Genomic DNA, 19894 nt, shown 5'->3' with positions numbered 1-19894 from the left:
ATCTCTATTTGAAAATTCCCTGATATATTTTCAGATTTTCCTTAACCATTTGTCAGCTAATTGTGCAGCCCTATTAGAAATAATTCTTTGTACAGTCTATAAATACAAAATAGAAACTTCGAGCATACTCTTACCTGTCACATAGTTTTTAATATCAATCATATCACTGAGTGGATTATTGTTCTTGAACATATATATGTTGAAAGGAGCTGGCTCTTTGCCTATCTTTGACCACAAATTATGATCAGGTGCAGTCCATCGTCCTGCCAGCACATCATAGTCTCTCTGGGCAAAGTGAACCAGCTTGGTGAGAGGATCATAAAGGCCTCCATGAAAACCCAATATGAGTTGGAAATCCGGGTTGGAGTCATGGTAGATTTCACCATACGCTGTGTACTGCAGCTGCTTGACCATTTGCCCATTACTGCTAAAGATGGCCAGTGGAGTGCCTACATTGTCCGAAGCGATGTAGTATTCCTCGCCACCACTGACCTCCATAGCAAACAGATGGCCCTGCAGGTCGTAATAGAATGAGGTGATCTCAGATCTGGAGTGGTTGTAGACATGAGTGACCCGAGTGGGGTAGTTCAAGTCGGCATAAAAGTACTGCTGATGCTCGCCATCACTGGTTCTCCGGGAGATGCGGCGACCCAGGCCATCATAGCGGTAACGAATGCTCCAACCTCCCCCTGTACGGCTGTAGGCTCTCTCCAGAAGCCCTTTGGAGTTGTACTCAAAGAAGTCTGTGCCCCTCTGCGCAAGCACGCCATCCTCATCAAGCTGATACTGCATATCACCAAGCCGCGTGATTCGGTCTCGAAGATCATAGCGTAGCGGTAGTAAACGGGCACTGTTACCAGGGTTTAGCAAATGTAGATTGCCATTTAGATCGTAGCTGTAGCGCCAAGTAGACCAGTCATCAACTTTGACGCCCACAAGCTGGCCGTCACCATCATATTCGTATCGATACTGTGTGGTATTAGCATAGGGACCAATCTTCAGTTCACGTTTGATAACACGGCCCATGCTGTCATACTGCACCGTCATCCAATACATCAGTGAGCGGAAGATCTCATACTGCACTTCTTTGATGCGGCCATGCGCATCAAAATGCTTACTGAGCGTCATAACAGCTGTAGTAATGATTTGGTTGATGTCGTAGTATATGATGCCAAACTTGCCAAAGTGCTCAACCTTCCCGGATATCTCATCATAGCGGTACAGGTCCACTGGAAGTGGGGTCTCCCCTATTACTGGCTTTATGCTGGCCACCCTGAAGCTGTTGTCATGGTAGGTGTAGTCAAAACGAGCATTAACCATTCCTTCCTCAGAGAACCGATACATCTGTTTGTCCACTAGTGGGCCAAGCTTACGATAGCGTATGGTGCAAGAGAAACCTCCACTCTGCAGGTTGACCATCTTGAGCACCCCAGTAGTATCGTCATAGCCAAAGGTGACAGAAGTTGCATCGTATAGCACCTCAGAAAGCTTTCTCAGCTTTCCGTACTTGTACAGCACACGACGGCCTGTTCCGAGGTAGAATGTGGCGTGGGGGCGGCCGTCCTCACGGAAGTCATGAATAACTGTGGCATTGCTCTCAGGAGGGTTGTAAGTGTTTCGAATGTAACCGACAGAAACATGGGTGGCCATTGTGTGTCTGGCCATACTTGGCATGGTGACTGCTGTGACCCGGCCCGCTGTGTCAAAATCAAAGACATACTGTTTCTGACTCTGCTGCAGGAGCAACACCATGGACTGTAGAGTAATCAGAAAGAGAGAAAATACAGTAAAAGTTGAGCAATAAGATTAAAGGGATAGTCCAACCAAAAATAAATTTTCTATCATTATTTACTTATTCATTTTTAGAAGAACTATCCCTTAAAGAAAAGCTAAATTATTACATACCCAAAGTAAAAGCCCAATATGACTTCATATGATTTGAAAAAAATTTATAAAAAAAGAGTCACCTTCTCCAGGTAGCTGAAGCTCCAAACTTTCCCATCGACAAAGGTTCGCGATAGGATGCGTCCAAATGTGTCATACCCACTTTTCTCACTCATGCTGCCTCTCTGCAAGCCCACCAACCGGCCTGTAGGAGAATAGCTCACATTGACCAGGGCCAGGCTACTGCTGGGCAGCCAGGTAGCCGGCCGGCCCTGGGCGTCATAGATAATGCGCAGAGTGAACTTGCGGTGGTCATCATAGATCTTCTCTGTTCTGGTGTTCCGGTCATAGTCAATGGAAAGTAGATTTCTGCTGTGGGCCTGGAAAATGTTTTCAGAATGAAAGATTTTCCAAGGATTTTAAACTATAAATTCAATGCTATATATCCTATTTAACTCTAGTAGTATAATGGCAAGCTTACACGTAACTTCCTGCCAAACACTGTGACCTTGCCCTTGGTCAGCTCTTTTCTCATGCGCCACTCAATGGAGTTGAGTCCGCTGTCAGTAGGAAGTGTGATATTGCACCTCCCGATGGTAGGGCTCACCGACCCCGCAAGGATGTGTGGCTCAGTGTGAAAAGTAATACCCATTCCATTAGCATATGTCACCTGCAGTGTGCCATTGTGGTACAACTGATAGTTATTCCGAACTTGATCTGTGAAAAGACAAATGTAGAAGACAGATTATTGTAATTATTAGATTATTGTAAAACCAGGCTAGGCTTTATCCTTGTGCGACCCCACATAAACATGCTTGGATATTGCATTTTGGCTTCGCTATACGCAACACATAAATTAATTTAATTTAAACCGACTGATTTCAGTTCAGGAGATTCTGTGCTGCCAGTAAAGGGTTAAACTTTCGACAACAACATGGCACCGTTCACACCGGAGTTTGTCTTTGGAAGAAATGCCAACAAAACTACATCTGGTAAGAAATGGAATTAAGTTTTTACATTGAAACCTGTCTGAGTGGACAGATTAGAGTCTTTAGTTTCATCCGATATGCCATTTTTAAAAGTTGAGTGATTTATCACGAAACGCCACGCTGCTAAACGCAATGTACACTAATGTGTACAATAGCACATGATTTTCATTAGAAATCACATATTCACATTTACACACTGAGTATTTTTTTTTTTAATGGAGTTAGGAAGAAAATATGATGCATTTCTTACTGTTCTGAGACCAGTGCAGACAGACAGCAAACATTTACTAAATAGGGTGAAAGGGAGCAAGATAGTAGCCTATAGATTTCCTATGAAGCCAGTTGCATTCAATCCAAACTTTTTATCAAAATTCAGTTTCAGGCTACAGATTATGTTTGAACCACTCAACATGGTTGGCACACATGGGACAATGTTAATCAGTACTACGATTCGTAATTTATAATGGATAATTATAAATTGTAAACTGCTTCATGACTGGTAAAATGCTTCAGCACTGACTATCAATTGTTAGTTTGACAGTGCAACGAGAGAACATTGTGATTTTGTTGCCAAAGTAGCAATAAACATTGTAACATAAAAGTCAAATCAAGTAAAATAATTTTTATTTGTATAGTTTCTAATTTGTGCTTTTCCCAATACACATTGTTCTAAAACAGTTTTAAAGAAAATCAGCTGTAATGTCTGTAATATCTCAAAAACACGAATAACCATGAATAAACCTGGAAACATAATAAACAATCTGATGAAAAAAGAAATCGGACTTTCTTTAGCTTAGTGGTTTTTTTTTTATTTCAAAATGTAGTCTCGCTGTCAACATATGTGGATATACATTTGTAGGAAAACTATTTGCTCTAGAATTTGTTTTGCATGTTTATTAGGTGCTACTAGTTTCAAATCAAAAAGGGAAATTGAAAATGCACACAGCACGGGTCTCCGGAGGTTAATATAACATTTGAACATATAAGTTGATTATGTGCAGTCAAATATGAATATATATGAACTTTTGATCTGTGATGCATTATAAAATGCAACATTTAGTTATTAAGGGAAGCTATTATAAAGTGTAACCTAAAATCAACCTCATTTTATTTAGTTTGGGACATTAGGCCTGAATTGAAATTGTATAGTGTGTTAAGCTAAAATGCAGTACAGTTGGGTGGATTTGTGTAATACAATTATGCAGCTTTTGGATTTATAGGAGCTTTAGCTTTCACTAAAAGCAGCATAAATATCTCCAGTTCCATTTACAGGCTACAATTTGATCAGACACTGCTTTCCACAGAAATGTACCTGTGAAACACAATTATGTACACATTCAAAGTCTTAAAAAATGCAAGTACATTTTGAAACGTTGTTAACAGGCAGAGGGCACCCAAGGGTTGGTTTTAATGTAATTCAGCTTGAGTAAACAGCAAAAGCATATTCTTTACAGGAAGTAACAAATATGTTATCTGAGAGAATCCATTATAACACAAAACCCACTGAAACAGGGATATATAACACAAGACTTTAAGCCTTCAAGATTTGCATCCTCCTGGAACCCCTAACGGAAGCCTATAGTGACTTGTAAAATGGTGATTTCTCTGCTCTGCTGGACTCCACAAATTACTCCCTGTAACTAGTAAGCAGAAACATCAGACCACCTGCCTGCTGCATGTTTTGTTCTTAATGGATGTGATTTACTGGGGAAATGGGGGGCAACAGTTTGCAATCTGAACTGAGTGTGTGTTTGCACATGTGAGTTTGTGTGTACCTTGAACCACAGTGTAGGATGCCTCTACAGAGGAAAGATTAGTGATGACCGTGACATCATCATCTCTGTTTGAGCTCTCCATGTCAATGTTGATGGTCTCCTCCATCTCACGATGCAGGCTGGTCACAACACCAGTGGGGTATGTGACGTTAGTTAGACGACCCTCACTGTCATAGCTGAGAATGAAAGATACAAGACAAAAATCACTAACATACACATCAAATACTGCAAATGCATCAGTTGGAATGAAATTATCTTTTTTGTCCATAAAGATGATCAATTATTTTCAATTACAAGCATCATCCCCATGTTTTGAAAAGTTTGAGACAGCAACCGTAACATCTTGCACAATCACTTCATATAGTTAAAGATACAAAGATGCCTTTGAAAGTTTGGAAGCATTTCTTAGATACATACACTAGATGGCTCCAAGACTCCAAAGTTATGATGTAAAGAAATCTATTGATAGTGCCAGGAAATTAGAAGCTAATCTTTCACAAGATCTACCATGACAAAAAAATGATCCCAACAGACAACAAACCTAAAGTTATTTCACCCATAAATGACAATTCTGTCATAATTTTCTAACCCTCATTTCATTCCAAACCCTTACTTTTTTCATAGAACGAACCTTCCCTAACATTGTGTCTAACGTATTTTGTGTGCCTCAGAAGACAGCAAGTCATAAGAGTTTTAAAAGATATTACGGTGAGTAGATAAGAACAGAACTTTCATTTTCAGTTTTTTGGACTGACTGAAAAAATCCATAGTAATATAATTGATTGCTCAGCTCACAGCGTTCTGTTATCACATCTCATACTCACTCATAAAAGTTTGTCCATCCCGTTTCATCCGATTTAGAGGCCAAAAGTTCCATATTAGCAGCATAACTGAGTTGTGCCACTTCCTGGCTGAGCGCAGACACTGAACGTAGACTTCCGGCTGGGTCCATGCCGAGTGTTACTACCTGGTTCTCCGGTAACAGCACAAGCCTGATAGACCCAGAAGCCTCCCTCCTCACTCGTAGTGTATTGTTAGAGGCATCAGTAATTGCTGCTAACTCCCCATCCAGCCCGTAAGTGAAGTTATACAAGGCCAAGCCTGTGATGAGGCTGATCGTCTGTCTGTGAAGGCCATCTGAACCAAACACATACAGCTCCTGTTCCAGAGATGAACCCACTTCATATTGTCCGCTTGCCATGGCATTGGGGCGGTTGCTGCAGACCGAACGCACACGGATGTTGTTCAGGTCGGCAATGTAGAGGGTACCGTCTGGTGAGACAGCCAGCGAAGCAGGACAATTTAGGCCAGCGTCTGCAGCGTAGCCCTCATCTCCTGAGAAACAGTTGCAGTTGACGTCATTCTTGCAGTCGCATTCAGACGCTGCGCCGGCTAGCAAGGAGATCTCGCCGCTGGTGCTGACTTGTCGAATGCGGTTGATGCGCTTCTCATCAGTTTCTGCAATATATAGCACACCTGTGTAGGAGATGGCGATGGCTGTTGCGCTTTCCAAGGCAGAATGGATGGCTAGCTTGCTGAGCGAGTAATCAATGCCAGGCACCTGGCAGTGCATGGGCCGTCCTGCGATTATGTTGACCTGGTGGTTCTCAGAGATACGCAGGATGATGTTGTTCTCCAGCACATACAGAGAGTTGTCCATAGGGTTGATGGCCAGGTCTGTAGGCCACTCTAGACGTACCTGAAACATCAAGAATTAGATTCAATTTAAATGCAAAGAAAATGTATTGCAAATATAATACAGGGCAGAACCCAGACCAGTTTAGACAAGCATGAATTCACATACTGGTTCAGACTGGTTTATTGTGGTTGGTAGTCATTTGATGGTGGTCTAGATGGTCAAAGAGCCGTGCTGTATACCAACCAAACTTAGCTAGCAAAGTTTTTTGGTGATGGTGGATGACCAATGCTTGGTAAAATAGTGAAGAATCCTTGTTGGAACAGGAAGCTAGCTTCCTAAGCTACAAGCTACTCCCAACTTAAGTCAAGCTACTCTTTTAAAAAAGTAGTTACAAGTTACAAACAAAACATAGCTAACTATACTGAACCTATTTAAATAATAAAAAAATTACATTTAGATGATATTGGGTGAAATTAAACAATTAGGATGACAACTATAAATGTATACTAAATACAAACTAATAAAACTAAAAAAACACCCTATTTTGTATAATTTAATTGAAATTGATGAACAGTGATAAACAGCAGCAATTAACTAAATATTTCTTTCTGGCAAAGTCCTTTAAAGGCTGCACAGGGGCTCAAATGACTTAAGTGAATCATTTATGTGAACTAGTTAATTTACAAGAAACATCCAAACGAACCAACTCACTAAAACTAATTATAGTTCCAAATGCTAAATTCAAGAGAATCACTTATTTTAAGCGGCTAATTTACATGAACTGCACAAAGAACAGATTCACTAAAATTATTTAGATTTCCAAGCTCCACATATAAGAAGGGAAAGGACAGTTTAGAGGAGCTTATTTGATAACTCCCTCAGCTACATTACTGCCTACACAATTCAAAGTGACAAATGTAGTGTTATTTGATGCTAGAGCGCTACACTGCAAACATTTTTTGCTCGTTACTGGAACAGATACACTATTGTTAAAATAGCTAAACTACTGTCACACTACTAAAAAATGTTAAGTTAGTAGCGTGCCTAGTTTTAGTAAGCGAAAATAAGGCTGGTGACATCCATGCTGTTTTTTTCAGGAGAGAGCAAGAGAATTTAGGAAAATATGTATAACCTGGCTGACGTCCATGCTGGAGTCACAGCTGAGGGGTCTGACTGCAGTCAGGTCATTGGTCTTTATCAGAGTGGAGATGATGCCATTCTGATCCACTTTTCGTATCATAGTAGCATCAACAAAATACATCAGGCCATTCTTATCCAATGCAATACCTACATGAGAGAACCAACAGTGATGAAACTCTTCTTGAGATGGCCCTCAAGACTTTGCATTCCATTCGTTGATTGAACATTAGTTGGCTAGAACATTAATGAGAATTATCAAAAGCTTTTGATGCAGTCAGAAGTGTTTAATGTAGAAAACATTCATCTGGAATCTCAAAGACAGTCTTCTAAGGACAGTTCAGATGAGACTTGGTACACTTTCAGTGATGGATGTTTGTGAGGTTTTTTTACCACTCAAACAAAACTTGTCAATGTCATAGATATCACTGCAGACTCTCCCAAATAATTTCCTCTCAGATTTGCTTTACTTCCCCTACCCTGACAATCCCAGGAGGAAAGGTGTTTTTAAAAGCAAAATAATTAGTAGTCTGTGCATGTAGGAGCATTGCTGAGTCTTTCTATGAGTGCAGTCTGCTTGCCTTATGATCTGTTTAGCTGACGTGTCACTTATTTTCTTCATATCAGTTGGTCTTGCTAGTATAAAAATTATGTTTGGAGAATTACAGGTTATAGTGGAGCAGAGGTTCCCTATCTGTCACTCACTCGACATAGGGGTCGCTCTTGTGATCCCCAAGCACCTCAGATCTTTAAGAAAAGGCCAATGAGAATTGACGAGTGGAATTTGCATACCATTCCCCGGACATACGGGTATAAAAGGAGCTGGTTTGCAAATGGTTAATTCAGCAGACAGCTGTACTTCTCTGCCGGTCTTTTCATCTCGAAAGAAGTGAATTGCTGTTAGATATACACTGCATTTCAGTGGCTTTCTCTCCTTCTGCAGTGGTTGCTGCAGAGTACACCTCTGAGCACTTTAACAGCCTTAGTGCCCCTCGCCCGAAGCTTGGACGCGTGGCTAGCGCTTTCCAATCGGTCACGTTGGATGGCCAGGACCGTCTGACTCGGCTATGCGATTCAGTTTGCCAAGTGCCTGCCTGCTCTGGTATTCCCTGACGGGAGCCCCCCTCAGGACAGACATGCTGGCACACAGCTGGCTCTGGAGGTTGTGCAAATACGCGCTCCTCCCAGTGAGCCTACTTGCACAGACCCTGCCTGACTGCCTGACCTTAACCCTATAGAAAATCTATGGGGTATTGTGAAGAGGAAGATGCGATACGCCAGACCCAACAATGCAGAAGAGCTGAAGGCTACTATCAGAGCAACCTGGGCTCTCATAACACCCGAGCAGTGCCACCTGACTGATCCGCATTGCTGCAGTAATTCAGGCAAAATGAGCCCCAACTAAGTATTGAGTGCTGTACATGCTCATACTTTTCATGTTCATACTTTTCAGTTGGCCAGCATTTCTAAAAATCCTTTTTTTGTATTGGTCTTAAGTAATATTCTAATTTTCAGAGAGACTGAATTTGGGATTTTCATTAGTTGTCAGTTTTAATCATCACAATTAAATGAAATAAACATTTGAAATATATCAGTCTGTGTGTAATGAATGAATATAATATCCAAGTTTCACTTTTTGAATGGAATTACTGAAATAAATCAACTTTTTGATGATATTCTAATTATATGTACAGCACCTGTACATTCTTTTCCCCCATTTTCTGTTTGCTGTATTATAGAGCACTGCAGGCCAATTGAATAAATGATGCAGCTAAAATTGTGTGGGTGTGTTGATAGGGATGTCAGTTTTGTATGTGTGTATTGATAAATTTGTGTGTGCATGAGTGTGTAAAAAACAACATTGTCATTTTGTAAACAAACTGGCATTTAAAGGGTTACAATCCTGAAAATGTATGAATATTTGGTAGTTATGAACAGTGGAAAATAATATTAATATATAATATTATTAAGGCAGCTTTTAGAACCAGATATTTTTGCCCTCTAAGGACCTCTGAGTAACTTTTCTAAATTGACACACAAGGGTTAATCACCTCACAGAACAAGAATAAAACTAGTATACTGTATGTCTTGAAAAGCATAACCTCTTGGGCTCATTAGTGTGGCCTCCACTGCCTTGCCCCCATCACCACAGCGAGCCTCATCGAATGGGACACACTGCTCTCCTGTTCCTGCCACCACCTGAGCGTTATCCAGCAGCGGTCGTGCCCCATTCAGAGAGTGCACATGGAAGATCTGTCGGGAGTTAGTGTCTGACAAGAACAAAGAACCTGACACCGGATCCACTGCCAAGTAGTACTTGTGGCTTGGACTGTTGCTATGGAAATACAGCAAATGGGAGAATGTCTGTTAATAAAATCCTCTGACAAACAGTATGGTTACCTTGGTGAACATGATGAAGTTCATTGCTGGTAAGGTAATTGGCGCTCAAAAAATAAACCACTTTGATATAAAAGAAAAAAAACTGAGCGAAAGTCTGGAATGAAAAGTAGAATCCAGAGCAGCTAAAACACTATAGAAATTCAGTCATTAGTTATCTGTGAAAGCACTGCATGGAAGGATCATTCAAACTGGCATGCAATTTATATTATGTAGTACACATTGCTACAATCACATATGATGTACATTTTAAAGGTGCACTCTGTAACTTTTTCCTCATTAAATAATAAATAAACAGTTCTTTTGAAAAAAATATAATATTTAAAATATATACAATTATATAATATTTAAAATCACGTCCACTCACGAGACGAAAATCTCATATTAGTAGCCTAATAAATGCTAATTTATTTTACATGAAGCATATTGCTTCATGGTTGGCTGATAAGTTGAGATCACACGACCAACTGGATACTCACTTTCTCAGTAAACACCTGTTATTGGACACTTTTGCTTGCGGAATAAATTTAACATGGCTGAATGTGAATAGCGCATATCTACAATGCCATGAAAGCAACTGCTTTCTACGTCTCTGCCAGCAGGTGTCAGTGTAATTCCAAGACAACTGCCAGTGCAACGTAAAGTTGTATAAAAATTTAAAACATACATAATGTTAATGAGTGCACCTTTAACATTATACATGTATTTATATTACCTGTGTCTCACATCTTTATTTCTTCATGAAGCAGGGACCACAGAAGAAAGAGTGCATTAATTCCAAAATCCCATATACTAATATAACAGCTATTCCACTTATTAAAGAAAACATGAAATCAAACTTGACCCTTATTATTGCCTTAATTAATGTCCCTCGTCTAAATGTACCTGTGCATGCTATTTTAAAGAAAAAGACTGTTTATTTTCCATATCCTTCATAAAAGTATAATAACTATTTACATCTTTTCTCCTAAAATAACAAAAGCTACAGAGGCAGGGGAAAATAATATTAACCAATAATATTATAGCCTACTTTTTTTAACATTTCAATCAAATCCCAATGGATAAAATAAATTCCACCCTACATTATTTAAATATTCAGTTTAACTCATTTTCTCACTTTAATTTTCACTGTTTCAAAATAAGTGTCTTTTAAGTTTGCAAGCTATCAGCTTTACCTGAGCTCCAGTACAGCTGTTGTATTGAGGGATGGGTAGACTCTCCGCACAAAGTTTAGGTCACCCACATACAGGTTGCCCTCTCCATCACAGGCTAAAGCCATTGGTGCCAGCAACTTGTTGCCCTCAGCCATTCCACTGCAGCTTGGGCAAGAGATGCTGCGTCTGCGCCCATTACCCATTACACTGTTGATTATGGGCGGCTGCTGCTGGGACAGGAAGATGTTCTCCCCACTGCCCTTATGAAGTATGCCTGCATGAAAATAAATCAACGACTGTCACTAACTGCAATTGAGTGAGATTTCAAATGTGACATATTTTTAATGATCTTTACACCCACAAATGTGATGCTTAAATGAAGGCATCAATTCCTAGACTATGACATATTTATTGCACTTCATGATCAACAGCCTGAAACCAGAAGTCATTAAATACCTTATAATCATCAATTATGGCCAGAAAAATTCTCTAGTTCAACAAACACACAACATTTTCCCATAATACTGCAAGGAAATTATGAGCAATGTGTATAAAAAGGGTGATATTAGGCAGAGAGCGCATGCTATTTTATAGTCTGCTGGCATATTCTCCACATCAGTGTCCTCATTTGACTTCTAACTAGCCAGATTTCAATTACATTACATTTTTATTTTTTATGTGTACCTCCCTCTCATAGTGCAGGGAAATAAGTCAGTAACACTTTAAAATAAGGTTGTAATCGTTAAATATCAATTAATCCAATAGTTAACATAAACTAAAAAATAACAATATTTTTTACAGCATTTAATAATCTTGGAAAAGGCTAATTCCTAAATAAACTAATGCATTTTTAAATTTCAGTCATGACAACTCTCAAAAAGATTTGTCATTTGATTATGGGTATGACATATTGATAGAATATTGGTCTTGGTGGACTTGATCTGTTACTACTGGTGCTGCAGAGCGAATAAGGACACTTGCTAGAACATACAAAGGCATACTGAGTTAAGCATGTGGACATGCTGCTGCTCCACAATTAGAAAAACAGAACATGCTGCATCAATCAAGTATGACATGCTGCTGCACAAATAGACATTAACACTATCCCCCAACAAAGCATAGAATCTGCACAAATGCACAACACAAAACACCAACCAAGCAGATCTACCACCAAGACTTGTGTACTGTTGCTGCTCCGAAGTGCCATGTGCACCGAATATATGCTAGCTAAATGTGCCTGGGCCTGCTTGGCAGAATGCCTTAAACAGCTAGTGACCTGACTCGCAATAATACGTGGACCAGGATAGCCCAAAGCTTATTTAACTTGTTACTTAATCTAGCTATGTGTGGATTTATTTAAACTCCTCGCATGGAGCTTGGACGCGTGGCTTTCACTTCCCAACCCATCGCGCTGGCTGGCCAGGCCCATCCGACTCGGCTATGTGATCCAGTTCGCCAGGCCCCCACCCCCTTTCGCCAGCGTCCGCTTTACCTCGGTGCACGGCGAAGACGCCAACACCCTATGTGCGGAGATAGCTACCCTTTTACTCAAAGACGTGCTAGAGCATGTCCCTCCAGCCGAGATTAACAAGGGTTTCTACAGCCATTATTTCATCGTACCCAAGAAAAGCGGCATATTACAACCGATCCTAGACTTGCGAGTTTTCAACTGGGCCTTGCACAAACTCCCATTCAAGAAGCTCACACAAAGACACATCCTAACATGTGTCTGGCATCAGGATTGGTTCGCAGCGGTAGACCTAAAGGAAGCGTACTTCCACATCTCTATCTTGCCTTGACACAGACCTTCCTACGTTTCGTGTTTGACAGCCAGGCGTATCAGTAAAATGTCCTCCCCTTTGGCACGTCCCTGTCCCCTCACGTCTTCACGAAGGTCACAGAGGCAGCCCTTACCACGCTAAGGGAAGTGGGCATCTGCATACTCAGTTACCTCGATGACTGGTTCATCCTAGCCCAGTCTCGAGAGTCACTGTGAGCACACAGGGACCAGGTGCTCTGGCACCTCAGCCAACTAGGGCTTCAGGTCAACTGGGAAAAGAACAAGCTCGCCCTGGTTCAGAGCATCTCTTTTCTCGGCATTGAGTTAGACTCAGTCTCAATGACAGCGTAACTCACCAACGAGCACTCGCAGTCGGTGCTGAAATGCCTCACCTTATTCAAGCCAGGCACAGTGGTTCCTCTAAAACAATTCCAGAGGCCCCTGGGGCATATGGCATCCTCTGCAATGGTCGCACCACTTGGGTTGATGCATATGAGACCGCTACAGCACTGGTTTCAGACTCGAGTCCTGAGATGGGTATGGCGCCGCGGCACATACCATGTGTTCATCAACCCCACCTGCTGCCAGACATTCAAGCCCTGGACAGACCTCTGTTTTCTGCGGACAGGAGTCCCCCTACAGCAGGTGTCCCAACGCGTTCTGGTCACCACAGACGGCTCCAAACAAGGTTGGGGTGCCGTGTGCAACGGGCACACAGCCGCCGGCTCCTGGACGAGGCCCCGGCTGGGTTGGCATTTCAACTGTCTAGAGTTGATGACTGTAATCCTTGCCCTGTGGCGATTTCTCCCACTACTTCGGGGCAAGTCACGCTCAGACAGCACCACCACGACAGCGTACATAAATCGCCAAGGCGGCGTGCGCTTTCATCACATGTCGCAACTCGCCCGCCATCTCCTCCTTTGGGGCCAGCAGCAACTCAGATCGTTTCGCGCCACTCATGTCCCGGGCAACCTCAACACGGCAACGGACATGCTGTCGCGACAGGGCATGTTCAGCGGAGAGTAGAGTCTTTACCCCCAGGCGATCCAGCTGATTTGGGAGTGGTTCGGCAAAGCACAGGTAGACCTGTTTGCTTCCCAAGAGACCTACCACTTCCCGCTCTGGTACTCCCTAGTGTAGGCTCCCCTTGGGATAGACGGGCTGTCGCAGAGCTGGCCCCGGGGGCTGCGCAAGTACGCATTTCCCCCAGTGAGCCTACTTTCACAAGTGCTGTGCAAGGTCAGGGAGGACAAGGAACAAGTCACTCTAGTTGCCCCCTATTGGCCCACACAGAATTGGTTCTCGGATCTCATGCTCCTCACAACAGCCCCTCCCTTGCGAATTCCCCTGAGGGCCTTCTTTCTCAGGGACGGGGAACCCTCTGGCATCTGTGCCCAGACCTCCACGTCTGGCCCCTGGACGGGATGTGGAAAATCTAAGTGGCCTACCACCTGCAGTCGTAGAAATTATCATCCAAACCAGAGCTCCCTCTACCAGGCAACTTTACGCCCTGAAGTGGCGCTTGTTCACGAATTGGTGTTCTTCCTGATCTGAAGAGGAGAGAAGAGGAGGCTGTCCCCCTGCACCTTGAAGGTTTATGACCCAGCCCTCTTCTTGAAGACGCCCCTCCTGACTGTGCTTGCCTCCATCAAGAGGGTCGGGGACCTGCAAGCGTTCTCTGTCAGCGACACTTGCCTGGAGTTCGGTCCGGCAGACACCCATGTCATCCTAAGACCGCAACCGGGCTACGTGCCCAAGGTTTCAATGACCCCCTTCAGGGACCAGGTAGTGAACCTGCAAGTGCTGCCCGGGAGGAGGTAGACCCAGCCTTTTTGTTGCTGTGTCCGGTGCGTGCTTTGCGTACCTATGTGGACCGCAAACCTTAAGATGTTCTGAGCAGCTTTTTGTCTGCTTTGGTGGACAGCGGAAAGGGAACGCTGTCTCCAAACAGAGGCTTTCCCACTTACATGCTGATGCCATCGCTTTGGCCTATCACACACAACGAGAAGTGTGGCAACCTCGTGGGCACTGGCCGACGGCACCTCCCTGTTGCAGTGGGCTGGGCAACACCCAATACCTTTATGAGATTTTACAATCTCAGGGTTGATTCGGTCTCGTCCTGTGTTCTCTCAGGTCCGAGCACGAAGAACTCGGGAATACGGAACGTCATGTGTGCTCTTTCACCCAGGAGAGTCCACTAAACTCTTCTGATGAAAATGTCTTCTCAGAAGATGTCTTCTTATGAAAATGTATTCAATATTTTGTCATGTCATATTCATTCATTTTTGTCCTTTTTTCTCTGACTAAAATGACAATATTTTAGTCACCTAAAATAAAATTATGTTGACAATAATGTGCAAAATTATGAAAATGTGTCTTTAACCAAATGTTAGTTTAGATATGTATGAAAATTAAATTTGAACATATTAACAAATAAAAAAGATTATCAACATAAACAAAATACATCAGTTACTGGACAGTTGTGATGCAGTGCCCTCTAGGGTGCCCCTATGTGTGAGGAAATGTGGTAAAGTGCCCTCCAAGGTGCCCCTATGTGCAAAAAAACATGATAAAGTGCCCTCTGGGTGCCCTTCCAGTGGAGAAAACGTGATGAAGTGCCCTCTCGGTGCTCTTCCAGTGGAGAAAATGTGATGCAGTGCACTAATGGGTGCCCTTCCAGTGGAACAATTGTGATGCATTGCCCTCATGTGTGCCCCTATGTGTGAGGAAATGTGATTAAGTGTCCTAGTGGGTGACCTTGCAATGGAGATAATGTGATGCAGTGTCATGTAGGCTGCCCTACATGCTATAAAATTAGTTGGCCTCTACGTGCTCTCGAGAGTCACTGTGCTCTCACGGGATGCCTCTATAGTGGAAAATGCCCTCCTGGTGTCCCTGTTTTTTGTTTTTTCTATATCCTTTTAAAAAAACTGTTTAGAGGCAGCATGATTCTACCTCAATTTACTTTCTGTTTGGAGGCAAAAAGTCATCCATAGACAGTTTTTAGAATCGTCAGCATGTAGAAGTTAAAAAGTTAGAATGTAGAAGTTAAACGTTTCTTTAGAAACTACTGTCTGGATAAGTTTACTGGTTCCAAAAGAGAGTGCAAATGAGGTAAAATCCTCACACACTCAGCCACACCCCCTTTAGAATGTTCAGGTGTCAGTGGGTTTAGCGCAGTCTGAGCTGTAACCTTCACATCCCACTACATTGTGTGAGGTAGGTTACATATGTTTTACATTTAAACCAACGGAAAGATTGCAGCCTACTAAAGATACATTACTAATGTGTGTAGACTGCATTTTCTGGTTTGGTTTACTTTTTAAGCTGTATACCATGTGATGCCAGATGCTCTTGAGTAGCATAGATTTGGAATTTATTCTATGCATGGAGATCGCCACACCTGTCTTTACTGAGACTGCCATTGCTTCTGCACTCCAGAGAAAAGACCTTGATCTGTCAGTGTCATACACCATTGGGGAAGAGGTCACTGGAAAGATGAAAGCAATGAGGAAAGATGAGGAATTCAAGGTCCTCTTTTCAAAAGCCAAAGAACATGCAGGGGCAGCTGGCATTGAGGTCCCTGATGAAATACATGGACAAGCCAGATAGAAAGGTACCGCAGAGGTCCAAGCAAAGCTCCCAATCTTGTACAGAGGACCATCAAGCCCAAACCTTGGAGGAGCACTACCGTGGAAAGGGGTTAATTACGTTTATTGACATCCTTTCCAAGGAGCTAGACTGGAGATTCAAGGGGAAGGATGACACCCCAGCTGGGGCAATCCTATCGGGTCTTCACTGACTTACCATCTCAAGTCACTGGAAAGGCATGACAGATGACAGAGCTGCTCTATCTGTTGGAGATGTTTGAAGACATTTCTAGTGTCCCCATAATTCAAATCACTTAAAAAACATACTAAACAATGATTTTTGAAAATGTAACAATGCAGAATGTTTTTTGTGAGGGTTAGGATTAGGGCTAGGGTTAGGGGATAGAATCTATAGTTCGTACAGTATAAATCATTGTCTATGGAGAGTCCTCATAGGATAGCCGCACCAACGTGTGTATGTGTGAAATAAATGGTTAAATACTTAATAGTTCCCTGTGTGTTTTTATTATAGATGCATAGTAGTTATACTTAAAATCTGAGTCACATAATAAAACAATTTTAATCTTAACCAGGGTTTGGGACTGTTTCACCAAAAATGCATCACAAATTTCTGCGTTCTGGTGCCCCACCACATGCAGCATGCCCCCTTTTTTTTTTTTTCTCTGCCCTACAGACACCCTGAGTCTGCCACTGGGCATGTGCCTAATGATTCAATGAACAAGAAGCAAATATAGACATTAATTTGAACTCGTTTAGGGGAAAAAAAACAAGCTTTTCTGTGGAAACGTAATGTGATTAATTTTCTGATAACGTAATCAATAAAGTGAGTAATTTGATTACAGTATTAGCAGTCATTTGTAAATAATTACATTTTAAATAAATATCACTGTTAAGGCTGGGTATTGAGTTCGAAAAATTTTAGTCACCGACCAAATTGCCTCTAAACAATCGAGTATCAAAAAATGTCTTGTCGTTTGGTACCAAATTTCGATACCTAAGGGGTTAATCATGTCAACGTCAGTGATAAGCATGTAGCATGCTAGATGTGCCCAAATCTAAAAGTGCTGGTGAGTGACTGTGGCATCATGAAAAAACACTAGTTTACGCCGGTTATGCCCAGAGACGCGGCTCACATGTGAGGCTGTAGTGTGTATGTGTTCCAACCCCAACAGATGTAAAAGATGTGGAAAATATAAAAAGTGCGGCTACATTTCACCGGGCTCGATGCCAACAGTGCGCAATGCAATATTTGTGACAAGATAATATAGATAGCTAGCTTAAATCTATGCTAAAAATGCTTTAAGACTGACAGTAACTGATCAAGTTTAACTCACATTAAACTAGATATATTGTTAAACCGTACTTATCCTTAGGGTTGGCTGAATTAACAGTTTAGCTTTCTTGTTTGTTTTTTTTCCTCTTCACATTAATGTTATAGCCTCTGCCCCTGCCGACCCTGGCATAAGGAGACCAGAAGGCTCAAGAGATGAGTCTTTGAGTCTGTAAAAAAGTAATCAAACTGAAAAAATAAAACCAAAATTTTTTGGAGGTAATGTTTGTAATCTTGTTAAAACAGATTTCATAAAATTGGTATTGAAAAAAGTATCGTTTAGGAACCAGTATCAAAGATATTCAACATTTTTGAACGATACCCAGCCCTAATGTGTCAATAATATTTGTATATACTTTTCTGTATGAAATGGTGTTTAAAATAAGTACCGCTGTGGATGTTCAGCATATGATGTTTGTCTAGAGACCAGCCGCCCAAGTTTGAGGGGTTGAGCTCGTACCCCTGAAGCACAGCAGTCCTCTTTTCCCATAGAATCTGACTTGGACACGTCTCATACTCGTACCCCACAGACACTATACAGAGAGCAAAGACATGAAAAAGAGGGATTAGAAAATAACGTGAAGAATTAAAATTACAGAGAGGGAAGACACAGAGTAAAGCAAACACACACATATACAATCTCTCACACCTCGCTGTGCTATCTTAATTAAACACTCCATCACAGAGCGGGGACAAAACAATTAATTAGTTCACAGGGGAATTTTATGCCGCTGGCATAGACCATAATGGATGAGAGACAGAAAATCTCATTAAACTCTGAAACAATCAGTGTTTTGGAGCTCAAATTAAGAGAATACATTTGATAAAAGACAACAGAGAAAACAAGAAACACTATAACAGAGAGACATTTAAAATGTACATGCACGTGTCCATCTTGCCCCAAGATCATATCCCACTTACCCAGGGCCTCGGTCTGGCCATAGACCCTCTGCCTGTAGGCATCAGTCTTATCCCAGGTGTAGGTGTATGCCAGGTTAGGGGAGGCATGGAACCATTTCTGGAGGAGATGGCCCTCCACTGCCACCATCAGGTGCACCTTGGCCAGGCTGAGAGGCACTAGAGCAGGGGTCATGATCACCTTGAGCAGCGAGAGGTAGCCTGAGGTCCTGGAGCTTAGATAACACAGTTTAAGACTGGTGCCAGGAATCTCCACCTGCTCATGAAGGACCTGGACAATGGGAGGAAAGACAACAAAAGATAAACAGTAAAATGTGGATCAATGGCTTGGCACTAGTCTAGTTAGGGGTTAAACGACTAGTCAATTAGTTCTGCTGCTAGCTAATGTGCTTGGTCTATTTTAATTTGTCTGGATCATAGACCCAAAAAATTACAATTTTTTTCATGTCAAAATCTAGAGGAAAATAATTTTTTCCACAAACTGCCACTATTTTATTATTTTAAACAACTATATTGCTAATGCAAGAAATAAAAAATGACCTAGAAGAAAATATAAGAGAGATGCAATGTGAGCAGTGGAGAGAAGAAGTGATTGAGATAAATAATCAAAACATAAGTGAGTGAAAGTGAGTTCAAGCGAGAAAATGGAGGATAAAAGACCAGCTGAGAGTGAAGAGGGAAAGTAAGAGAGAATATTGAAGTGAAATAAAGAAGGTTGAAACCGAAAATCAATGGAAGAATGGAAAGAATCTACATGAAAATGATATAAATGAGAAGTGATCTGTGGTGTGGAATGTGGCACCTGGCTCTCTGGCAGGATGTGTCTTTCTGAAGGATTGGAGCTGAAGAAGGAGGACAGTGGGGAGGGCAGCACGATGGGATCAGGCCTGACAAAACCGCTCAGGTCACAGCTGGTTGTGGTCTTCTTCTCCGTTTGCAGCACCAGAGTGTCCATGACATAAAAGCGATTCCAGGGCAGCCACACCAACTGCTCCTGACTCAGAAATGGAGCCCGTTCAAACCGTAGGGCCAGAGAACCTCCACCGTTGGCCACCAGATCAAATCTGTAGAGAACCAGCAAAAGCAAAACTATATAAATACCAATTAAAGCTTACTAGTATTGCATTGGAGTTCTAATCCATTCTTCATAACTTGGATGTTAAGTGAGAAACATACAAAAACTACTTGAAACTTCTTAAACCCCATGTGAAATTTGCACAGGGAACCATAGTCTATCAGGTCAAATACAGATTCCCATTGTGATGACTGCATTTCACCAT

General features: G+C 41.9%; 1 protein-coding gene across 1 annotated transcript in view; it reads right to left on the bottom strand.

Annotated features, from left to right (window-relative positions):
* Nucleotides 1-19894, bottom strand: part of LOC127628053 (teneurin-2-like) — a 390490-nt gene that overhangs the window by 5926 nt on the left and 364670 nt on the right. The window contains exons 18-29 of the mRNA XM_052104713.1: nt 19417-19678; nt 18618-18885; nt 18086-18229; nt 10997-11249; nt 10537-10557; nt 9527-9759; nt 7420-7574; nt 5473-6347; nt 4649-4824; nt 2366-2601; nt 1968-2264; nt 135-1755 (exon numbers count right to left, since the gene is read on the bottom strand). Coding sequence (XP_051960673.1) covers nt 135-1755; nt 1968-2264; nt 2366-2601; nt 4649-4824; nt 5473-6347; nt 7420-7574; nt 9527-9759; nt 10537-10557; nt 10997-11249; nt 18086-18229; nt 18618-18885; nt 19417-19678 — 4541 coding nt within the window. The remainder of the gene's footprint in view (nt 1-134; nt 1756-1967; nt 2265-2365; nt 2602-4648; nt 4825-5472; nt 6348-7419; nt 7575-9526; nt 9760-10536; nt 10558-10996; nt 11250-18085; nt 18230-18617; nt 18886-19416; nt 19679-19894) is intronic.

This window comes from Xyrauchen texanus, chromosome 34 (assembly GCF_025860055.1).
Source record: "Xyrauchen texanus isolate HMW12.3.18 chromosome 34, RBS_HiC_50CHRs, whole genome shotgun sequence".
Lineage (NCBI taxonomy): Eukaryota > Metazoa > Chordata > Actinopteri > Cypriniformes > Catostomidae > Xyrauchen > Xyrauchen texanus.
The sequence above is the reverse complement of the archived record's forward strand: the minus strand, read 5'-3'. Positions and strand labels throughout refer to the sequence as shown.